Source organism: Dunckerocampus dactyliophorus, chromosome 13 (genome assembly GCF_027744805.1).
Source record: "Dunckerocampus dactyliophorus isolate RoL2022-P2 chromosome 13, RoL_Ddac_1.1, whole genome shotgun sequence".
NCBI lineage: Eukaryota > Metazoa > Chordata > Actinopteri > Syngnathiformes > Syngnathidae > Dunckerocampus > Dunckerocampus dactyliophorus.
Genome location: NC_072831.1, coordinates 26,738,540 through 26,749,903, shown reverse-complemented (window position 1 = coordinate 26,749,903; position 11,364 = coordinate 26,738,540). Strand labels below are relative to the sequence as shown.

Sequence of the window (11,364 nt, the reverse complement as noted above, 5' to 3'; positions counted from 1 at the left end):
GCATATTTTAAAAGTGTTGAGCAGATCTGCATCTGACATAAAAGCCCGCGATCCTTTTTGTCTGGATGCTCCATAATAAAAGCATCTTTATAGTGTATAAATGGCCAACGAGTTTGCTTTAAAGAGATTCATTTTAAAGGTATCGCATGCTGCGTAACCCAAATATTAATTATAATTAAAGCCAATCTATTAGACAATACTTACACAATGCAGTGTAATAGATTATAAAACATTAGTAATGAGCCAATAGGAGGTTATATTATTAACTTTTATTTCAGGGGGGAAAAAAAGAAGACATTTTGAAGCTTTAAATCAAACATGCGTGTGCATACAGTAGTTTGAAATGCAGTAATTGCTGTACATTGATGTCACAGTAGGGGAGAAACACCTATCCATTCATGAAGAAAAAAATACTGTACATACTCGCAGAAAACTTTCAGTCACATAAATTAATTTTAAAAAGCCGCTCATGCATGTTTCCATCAGAATATGTAACTTAATGCATGAATAACTTAGTTGTCTGATGGCTGTTACCAAGAGGAGTCAAACTGCAACAAAATACGTCTGAGCTGCATACATTGGAATCCAATCAAGATCAGTTTAGAGTTGAGCTCAGTGTCAGAAGATCAAAGGCACTTGTGGCAGTACTGCTGACAGTTATACAATGCAAAGGTAACATTAAAAAAAAGTCTCTAATTAGAACTCAGAGATTACAACAGGTTAATATTTCGCTGAGAGGTACAGGGACATAGATCATGTCTGAAGTCTTCAGAGGTAAGCAGCTGGACTTTAGTCGGTCAAGTCGTCCTCTCTGCTGTTTTTGTCCATCTTCCCTTCCTTGCAATGTCTGTACACGTTTCTTTCGTTGAGAAATGTTGACACGCTGAGCCGTCATGCTATAGCAGCTTCTGATGCAGAATCTCCCATATCATTAACTTGCGGAACAGAGGCATGTGCCACTGGAGGGGGGGGGACACATGTTGCTTTTCTTGTTTGTATAGAAATAACACTTTCAGACAAGGGTGTGCTACAATAATATACCTGTTTGAAGGTGAGGGGTCTTCCTTTAGCGATGTATTCTGCGTATTTACATGCAAACACACCGCAGTCGCTGCCATTTTTCTGCTGGGGGATTTCCTGGAAGGAAGGGACGGTGTACAGCACAGTTGTCATGAAGTACATGACTGAAAACATACCAAACTTTCTTATAGTCTGGACATTTTACTCAACTGCAAAGAGCACCAGGCATCTATTAGAGGTATTCAGTGTTTTTAGAATATCATGTTTACATTTTTTATTATGTTGAAATTAAATTCATATTTATTTAGGTCCACCTACTCATCAAGTCCTGGTCTACAGTGTTCTTATTACTAAAAAGTGCCCATTTAAGCAGGCGTCGACATTTACTGGATGGCCAACCGCTTTTGTTGAAATAAAATTTGAGACCAAAAGGGTATATCGTATGAAAAATGGGTCCGTTTATGTCGACGCGTTTTGTCATCATTACTGTCGCTGAGCAACGTAAAACAGCAACTTCTGTCTAGTTACACAGCATTAAAAACATGCACACAGTGCCTTAATTTATTGATATTAATGTTTCTTCTGTTCTTATTAATTTTCTTGTGTTTTCTTTCTTTTTTGGGAGAATGAACAGAAAACGAATTTCATTGCATAGTATAACTACCTGTTTTACTGTCCTTATGACAATAAAACTCTTGAATCTTGAATCTTCCTGTTCAGTGCAAAGAAAACTTCAAAATAAACGTGCGGCAGTATTAAAATGCACCCGTTTTTTTTTTTTGCCCGTTAGCCACCAATAGAAAAGATTTGCGCATGTACAAAACAGAAGAATAAAAACTATAAATATATAATAAAATATTACCCTACCGTGTTGAACCGAATAGAGTTGTATAATTTATTGCGGTTAATTGGTTCCAGACACGACCGTGATAAGTGAATTTCTGCTACTGTAAGTACAATTCAATATTAATAAATAGAATATGTAGTTAAGAACATCGAAAACCTGTTTGACTTTCAAAATACGTTTATTATTAGAGCGATATATTTAGGTTGAATATCGATATATGATATACAGTATATCCCAATATTTTTTTCCGCAAAGTGAGTTTAGACAAAATCAAAGCCAAATACTGTATGTGTTGTTTTGTTGAAATGAATACTTAACATGAGGTTGTTTTAAAGATTCATGCAAAATGCACATAAAAAAAAAAAAATCATGTCATCGCGAGTGCATCGTTTTTAAATAATTTTTTTCCACTGTTGCAACGAGGACCATATCTTTAGCAATGTGGACAGGAGTTGTGGAGCCCGCGCGCAGCTTCACACATTCCTCGTATTGGAGTTTGTGCCAAGTTTTAAGATGGTGACATTTTTTTTTATTTAATTTTTTTTAATGCTCTGAATTCAAAGTACCTCCAAATTACTGAGTTACGATAGAGTATTGGGGACATATTCTGACTAATTCTTCCACCGCAGATGCTGTCGCTTTGACTGAGCTTCTGTTCAACCCCTCCTCTTGCATGCACGGAGGGGGGCGGGCCAGGAGCTCCCACACAGTGCAGAGAAATGAGGGAGATACAGAGCAAATCCAGTTTATATCGATATGAACAGTGTGGTTGTTTTTGATATCGTGCTTAAAGTGAAAATTGATATATTAAAAATATAGATATATCGCCCAACTCTAAACAGCACTAATGCGCAGGTTACATGATCACTGCAAGGACATAAGAGACGGCCACCGCTCATAGCAAGCTACCGAGCTAACTAGTTAGCCTCCAATTTATTTGTTCTAAACCTAGTGTTACAAACAGAGTGGGGAAGAAGGACAAAGTAAGAAGCCAAAAACTTACCACTTCCACAAGGAATGGGAAGATTTTTTTTCATGTCGGACATGGCATGGCTGACTCCATGCAGCGTTAGGGTAATGTAATCTAAGGTAATGTCACATCAGCGTAACATTATACATATGACTTGTCTCAATATTTTTTGACTAAAAATAGGCCATAACCAATCTGTCGATTTGAGAAAAAACACGATAGAGCGAGGGAGCAAAGTTCGAACCGCAATATAGAAAGGGACGACTGTATAAGACAACCACTCTTTTTCAAGACTGCTTTTTGGAAAAATCCTGTTGGTTTGCATATATACATCTCTAGCCCCCTAATATAAGATGACCTGTCTTATATTCGTGTCAATGAGGTAGATTTAAGGCATCTACTTATGGTTTATTTACTCAAGTAAACAATGCACCCAATGACTTACTGGGACATAATAGACTTTACAGTATATGGCATCTTTCACAACTGCATGTAAAAGACATCAGCACATAGAATTACCTGATTGTGAGATTAGTCGCGTTAAATTAGATGAGTTATGCTAGGTTCTGTGTGAAAAAAACTCATGTGGACAGACTAATAAACAATGCAGTTCGTGTTATGCATCCGATGTGCCATCTTTGCCTGATCCCTGTATGACAGAGGCTTATTGGGGAAATGAGGTATTTTGCATCTCATCATTTGGCCCAATTACACTTACAGAGGCTCGCATGCAACTGACGGTCCACTTGGCGCTGTCGAGTTCTCTGCCTTTCTTTGCTTTGTGCTCCTCCTTTAGGTAGAGGCTGCAAAAAATAAAATAAAATAAAAAAATAAAAACATATCCAATTTAGAAGCATTGCAAAGTCAAGCTTGAATAAAAATGAGATGTAGGTGGACTCACAGTAAAAGACTGCAAATGTCATCATGTCTTTGGCCCATTGAGTCATAGGACTTCACTGTCTTTGCTTTCAAGTCTATCACCTGAGATGAGAGTGATGGAAGGCCCATATGATATTTTCTGTAAACGGCAACATACTAACAAATTCACCAAGTGCTCTGACTCACCGCAAGGGCCCAGTGGACACCCAGATGGAGCGGGACCAGAACAAGGTCGTATAGGAAGAGGTCAACAACTTTGGTCCAGCGCCTCACGGCAGCATGTCCTCCGGGTTGCCCTGCACCTCCTCCGCCTCGGAGCTTGGGGTAGAAGAAGGTGCTGAACGAGTACACTCTCACTCCCGCTGCCGGGTCTGAACACTGTTTCATCACCAGGGACAGGTAGAAGTTGATCACCTGCACATTGGAAGCATGGGAGGTAAAGTGTGAGGTGTTGATGAGAGCATATTAGACACTCCGTTCACAACACAAGACGATACCCAAGATTGGGTCTATGAGAACGGAACGAGACAAGATTTTAACTTTGCTTTTTAGAAAAGTACAATAAAAAAATATTTTAAAAACATATGACAATATATTGCCAACTACAAATTTAATTTCTACTACGTTAGCTTGCATTGCTCCTCACGAGGCTACACTCTCCTGCACTAGCAGCCCCGCCTACACCCACCAAGACTAAGAGTTACATGACTAAGATAGTCGTGTAAAACACCACGGTGCTGAAACCAATGCACAGAGCGAACCCGCTTCCAGCCTGTTCGGAGGCAGCAGACGAGGAAAACATGCACATGGCAAAGCATTGGGGTTGGCAAAATTATCAAGTTCATTTTCATTTATTATATGGTTAAATAATTTATTATTGTCCCAGGCCTAGTGCCCATGAGACATTTTTTTCTGAACAAGAAATTTTGCCATGTTTTAATCTCACAAGATCTTGTGACACCCTATTTAATTATACTGTAAACCTCTGATTTTGCATACAAAACCAAATCAAAACAGTAAAATACCTCGTCATTGAGCCAGCCACCTTCCTGAAGGGTCGCCAAGTCTCTCTGTGTGATGCGCAGCTTGAAAGCAGCACTTAAAACCAAGTTGGGGTCACTCTGAGCCAGAGCACCGCTCACTTCCACAGCCATCTCCTGCACAAAGTAAATTGAATTAAAGTAATCCTATCTATTAAGCAGAGTCAAACTTTATCTTACCTGTGTAAGTCGGGGTATGTCCTCATCAGTGTGTCTTAAATGAACCGCGTGTACATGCGAGCCGGGTAGGCTGACAGAAGGTGGCACTCGGTCGACGAGGTTGAGGCGAGTGGCCACTTCTGTAGAAAGGTCCACCTCAGGTACCGGTGTCTGCACAACAACAGGTTAAATATTTCCAACCACCTACACCGCACTAAAATGTGACTGCAACACTTGGTCCGTGCGTAGAAAGTTGTCAATATGGTAACATATACACCGCTCACAAAAAGTTAGGTTCATCCATCATACTTGATTTTAGCTTCTTTGAAATTTCACCCGAAAGTCGACTATCCCTGACTTTTGTGTGTAGTGTATGAGACAATTAAGTTCCATCCACATGAAGGTATGTCTTTCCAATGAGGGAAAATAATCATACTAGTACAACATTTTCAGCCCCCAATCCAATATTTTGGCCTCAGATCTGAGCTGATTTCAAATCCCGATCCAATACTTTGACAATGTTATCATAGATTATGGAACTGAAAATGTTCTTAGCAAGTACAGTAACTGAAGTTAACACAATAACAAATTTTTATAAAAGCCTATATCTTTACATCTACAATTTGCTAGTATTGTCATAAATACCATAAAATAAATCTCTTGCAGAGAATTAAAGGTCAGCTTGACTTTAATATTTTAGAAAAAGTCAAATCACACACGGACTTCATGCAGTATTGTAAACTGTAATGATATGGGGCATACTTCATATGTGGTCTTGCTAACCGCTTCGTACTCAGTTTTATGTTTGGCCCTCAGATGAAGAATTAACATTGTGGTATTGAATGCAGCTCTGCTAATACCGCCCCTTGAATTTGTCATTTTGCAAACATTGCTAGTGACTGCAGGACTATTTAAGTCCACATGGCTAACATGGCTTGTTTAGGTCATGGCCTGCTCCAAAAACAAAGCACTTTACAGTAGGGATGGCCCGATCCATATTTCTTGGCTTCCGATCCGACAGGATCCTTTAAAAAAAAAATATATATATATTTTTTAAATAAGCGTTTGTCACGGACTGCACGGTGGTCTCGTGGTTAGCATGTTGGCCACAAAGTCAGGAGATCGGGAAGATCTGGGTTTGAATCTCCTTTGGTCATTTCTGTGTGGAGTTTGCATGTTCTCCCTGTGTGTACGTGGGTTTTGTCCGGGTACTCCGTGTCAATTGGCGACTCTAAATTGTATTGTGTGAATACTCCAGCATACCCCCGTGACCCTAATGAGGAGAAGCGGTATAGAAAATGGACAGAAGCTTTTGTTACAAACATGAATTTGTGGAATTGAATATGGTTATGAAAACGTTTGGCCTCTCTTACCCGAGGAGTTTGTGCAGGATCCAAAGTATTTATCCTCTAAAAGTTGGAGGCATGTCCAGACAAGAATGGTTTTGCTCTTTTGTGGTGTCAAATGACAGTTAAGATACAATTGAGTGGGGCCTCTGCCAGACAGCGACAGCCATTTGAGTGGTATCACCCTTGTTAGCATTCCTATCAGACGTAACAATGGTCATGGACACGCCTGAAGCTAACGTGGCTGTGCTATGTTTACTTGTTAGAGGTGTCGGGAATGGAATATTTTCCCACTCTGTGGTAGATCCGCACATTGCTGTACTTTCTCTAAAACAGAGTATAATTTAATTCCTAAATGGAATATTTTCCACTGTTTTAGAGAGAGTAACTCAATTCCTAAAGGATATATTTTCCACTCTGTTTTAAAGTGCGGCATCATGCTTATTTACCACAAATATCTCATTCCTAACATCTAAGGCAACCTGAACAGTCCAGTTGTGATTGATTCAATGCCATGAGAACACAATGACCTGGATGAATGGGAGTTTTCACAGACACTTTATGGCAGCTGTCACAAATATCAGCTGAGCAATCAGCTGATCATTTCCAATCTCCGATCAATTAAAAAATAAAAAAATGCAAAAATCTGCAGACTGGGACATCTCTAAATAATACCTTTGCACATCTCACATGCTGGCTGTCTTCTGGTGCTCCTGTGTAAGATTTACTGAGAGGCAACCCAGTCCGTCTGTTAAAAAAAATGCATAAATACTAATATATCATCATGTATTATCACACACTTATAGTAAACCAGAAGTAGCCATTGTCTCTGCAACTGTGCCCTCCTTATAGGAAATAATGTCTAATAGACCAACCTGCTCTTATTTGCAGATGTACTCCTCCAAGCCAGCATACTGGGGGCAGCTGCGCAACACACACAAACGTCAGATCAACATATTCATAGTAATGTTTACTAGAATCATCTTTGTATGAGGAATTAGGATGTTCTTACAGGAATATCCCATCTTTCTTGCTGCCGTCTCAAAAGATTTTCTTGAAGCGGTTACTGTGTGTTGACCTTGTGAGAGGAACACACTGCAAAAATGGAAAGATAACAATAAGCTTATTAACATGGTGAGAAATATACACAATTAATTACCATTAACTGGCGTCAATGGTCAAAACTGAGATTGAGTAGTGGTATAACGGTACATTCGGCATCTGGTTTTTCGGTGCGGAACATTCAGTTCGGTACAAACTCATACCAATTTCCCACTCGGTACAGAAGTGTTTCTCACACCAGGTATTCGATAAACAAATACCGTGCATCCCAGCGTTTAGCTAGCGAGTCATGGTTCGCGACAGTGCTAAGGAGAAGCCAGAGCGTCAAAACCCTTTTTCCATGGTTAACGTTGTTTCCTCCAGCTGGCCTTGCCGGTGAAATACGTACACGGACAAAGACAAGAGGATAAGAGGAAAACTGTGTGCCACCATTGTTTAGTAGAGCTGTGGAACAGTGCTACAGGCTGGAATTATTAATGCTGCAATAAGGACATCAAATTTACTAAAGGTAAACTAATCATTCAGACTGTTCAAATAGTCTGACAGCACTCTCCTAAAACAATATTTAAAAAATAAATAAATCACACTTTATAGCAGGGATGGGCAAACTGCGACCCGCGGGCCACATCAGGCCCGCCAAATGGGCTGCTCGAACCCCCAACTGTCCATTATCACCGACAGGTTTCGAAAGGCTGGACTATTGCGTGATGAAGAGGATAGCCCAACTTAAATGGCTAATTCGCCCAGAGACAAAAGTAACTCAAGAGAGCAACAACAAAAGAGAGAGAGACTGACAATGGAATTATGAGGCCGTTCAACTGTGACGCTGCAGACGACGACTTTAGTGGTTTTAGTTCCCGGGAGGAGGACGGCGATGAGTAACTTGTCTGGTAGGCTAGTGTTTAACTAGTCATACAGTATTACACACCCTGTTTGGCACTGTCAAGAAATAAGCATTTACTTAATCACAAGTTTTAAAAAATCTGTGTAACATCCCTCTGGGTACTAAATATCCCATGTTACAATGTGGACACCTGTGGCTTATAGACAGGTGCAGCCTATACAGTATGTGTACCAATCTTTTTTTGCTTTAAATTACGGTACCTTCCAGCAAATTGAAGCGTTTTGTGTTTCATTAATCATTAAAGCTGTTTAAAACAAAAGCTATGCAATAATATGCATTTTGTTCCCTTACTGTACCCAAAATGAACCAAACCGTGACCTTAAAACTGAGGCACATACCAAACCGTCATTATGGCGTACCGTTACACCCCTATAAGAGTATCACACTATGATATTGTACAAGTCTACTCACGCTTGTGGTTTTGTTTGATTAAAAGGTAGCGGTTGGCTCTTGCTGTACTTCTCTGTGACCATCTCCAGAAGGCGTCTGTAGTGCTCTTTGTCATTCTGCTTTATAGCCTGGTGGTTCAAAGACACAAGCTACTATAGAACACTGACAACTGTCAACTCTAAGCGTCCAATTAAACAAAAGTATTGGATTTTATAGACTCAATTCCAACAATATCTTGACTTACCTCTTCCACGGTGAGGCTGGCCTTATAGCAGCGGCTGTGTCCGTTGCAAATCTGGTCAGAGTTCGGCATTCCCATGCTCACAGTGGGCCGTGAAGGCAGCAGCTGGAGGGGGCCCCTCTTCTCCCTGTCAGGGAACCCAGAAGACACTGAGGTCCCACTGTGAAGACAGAAGGTACTGTCACTAATGAGGGTGTTTTTAAAGGGGCCCTATTCTGCTCCTGTCAGGGGCTTTTAAAATGACACTGGATCCCAGTAAAGTAGAGGGCAGGGGTGTCACCAGACAGTTCACGAGATGATATACGAGAATGAGTCTACGAGAACGAGATGGGATTTTAACATTGCTTTTCAGAAAAGTGCAATAAAAAATGACAATATATTGCAAACTAGTCATTTAATTTCTACTACATTACACTCTTGTGCACTCTGTGTATGCAACTGGCCCCGCCTCCTCCCACTGAGACTGTAGGACTAACACTCCGTTCATGCCGTTGTTCTATGGAACAAACGTGCCAAGATGCTGAAACCAATGCACAGTGTGAACCCTCTTCCTGCCTGTTTGGAGGCGAGCGATGAGGAAAACACGTATGCACATGGCAATATATTGAGGGCGGCAAAATGATCAAATTCATTTTTTGTTTATTGTGCGAATTTATTATCATCCCAGGCCTAGTGACACGACAATTTTTTTTTTCTGAATGAGAAATCTTGTCACATTTTAATCTTGTCAGATCCTGTGACTCCCCCAGTAGAGGGAAAATCTGCATTCTTCTCCTCTGGACATGCCTACTGTGTTGCAATTGGTCAGGGGCCGAGGGTTGGCTCCAGCAAATATCAAACCACTTGCCTGAATTTCCTCATTAAAGGAAGCGAGGTGCTCTGAAAAGGATTCTGCACCATTCTCTCACTTGGTCCAAGCCCTGGTTTATCTGTGGAAGATGGGGGGTGGGAAAAAAACAGGAGTATAGATGAATATCATTAATAAGAGTAATAGGCATTTAAAGTCAGCTAGTTTTAATAGTAATAATACAGTAGTGGGTGCCTAGGCCTGTCACGATAATCAAGAAATCAATTAATGACATGATAAATAAAAATGAAGTTGATAATTTTGCCGTCCTCGATACATCGCATATGTGCATGTTTCTTTTGCTCCTCTCTCTACCCAACAGGCTGAATGACAAGAAGTTTCACTCTGTGCATCTGTCTCAACACCTAAATAATATCGTTTGTCGGCAATAATTTGTGGGACAATTATCGTCTAGCAAAATTTATTATCGTGACAAGCCTACGGGTGCCCTTACTAACCCATTCTCCACTCAGTGTTCGTCAGCCATGGGGTGTGCAGCTCGTCAATTCCCAGTGGAACAGCCTGGATCAACAGAGAAAATGCCATCTTCATAATCAAACCATGGCATGTTAGCTATATTGCAGAAGTGATACATCTTTGTCCAGGCTGCTCAGACTCCAATCCACATGTAGCAGCAATTTCCTAACTTTAACAAACTTGAGTTGCAAAATTCCCCCAACCATGCGACTTTTAAAAATAGAAGTCGTAGAAAGGACTACAAAAACCAATACAAAGTCCAGAAGGAATTCTGTAACAAACTAAATACAGCACGATTTAACGGCAAACCTGTGTGTCTTCATATTGTCCGTGCTTGTCAGAGTCGGTGGAGATCAACGGTTTGCGCAACCGGAGCAGACTTGCGACTCTGGCGGCGGTCTTCTTTACAAAACTTATCACCACATCTGGGAAAACCGTATGAATCCTCACACATTACCATTTATGATCACTTTTGGGAAAAAGCTATAGTGATATCATAACGTGTGTGTCAACATACCTTGGCGTCGTCTTTTCGCCTCGACTTGGTCACTTTGGCTAACACAGTCTGCTGCATCAACACTGCAAAACAAGTATATCACATCAGTTTTTACTAGATACTAACACAAAAGAACAAATATAAAAGAATGATTTTTTTAGCATATTTTGCAGATTTTTCTAGTTACTTGCTCAATGTAGAATTTGCTGATATAGATATACACACAACGTAACCAAGACTTATGTTAACTTAGCAGGTTTGTGCACCACCCATAGTAAAACAAGAATTTAATGGTTACCAGCTTAAGTATTTTTGGTAAACTAACAAAAACAGTGTTAGGTTTTCCAGCACTAACCTCTGGTAGTTCCGCTTAACCGGTCTCCCGTGGCTCTCGCGCCGCTGTGCCCTGACGCCACCAGCTAGCCCCTCGTTAGCTTCGTGGTTTTGCCCAGCGTCGGGCTCAAACAACGACGAGATTCCGTCAAATATCCATCCATACATCCCAGACAAATGCGACAAAAATGCAACTAGGTCCCCTACGCGGGCCAGGACGGGTCTAAACAGGAGCCAAACAAAAAATGTATGACACAACACAAGCAGTCAGATAATAGACGTCAAGCTAGCTTTAGCATCAGCGTTTCGATATATGTGCGTCATGCGGTGTCGTTTAATCACGTCGACTGTCT

At 40.6% G+C, this 11,364-nt stretch overlaps 1 protein-coding gene across 1 annotated transcript; it reads right to left on the bottom strand.

Moving 5' to 3' along the window:
- Window positions 1-254: 254 nt before the first annotated feature.
- Window positions 255-11,354, bottom strand: senp2 (SUMO specific peptidase 2). The gene is made up of 17 exons (XM_054797597.1): window positions 11,034-11,354; window positions 10,700-10,761; window positions 10,492-10,607; window positions 10,164-10,227; window positions 9,706-9,787; window positions 8,862-9,018; window positions 8,639-8,745; window positions 7,274-7,356; window positions 7,137-7,185; window positions 6,937-7,009; window positions 4,937-5,086; window positions 4,742-4,873; window positions 3,903-4,130; window positions 3,739-3,818; window positions 3,556-3,640; window positions 1,042-1,137; window positions 255-959 (listed from the first exon to the last, which is right to left on the bottom strand). Exons 1-17 carry the CDS (start codon window positions 11,177-11,179, stop codon window positions 897-899), a joined length of 1,773 nt encoding a protein of 590 aa, XP_054653572.1. The 5' UTR covers window positions 11,180-11,354; the 3' UTR covers window positions 255-896.
- Between the last annotated feature and the right edge of the window lie 10 nt (window positions 11,355-11,364).

Coding starts and splice junctions, on each gene's coding strand:
- senp2 (XM_054797597.1), bottom strand. CDS start 11,179: ATGTATGGATGGATATTTGACGGAATCTCGTCGTTGTTTGAGCCCGAC. Junction 7,357..8,638: donor AATCAAACAAAACCACAAGC/GTGAGTAGACTT, acceptor CCATTTTTGCAG/TGTGTTCCTCTCACAAGGTC. Junction 7,010..7,136: donor ACATCTGCAAATAAGAGCAG/GTTGGTCTATTA, acceptor TTTTTTTAACAG/ACGGACTGGGTTGCCTCTCA.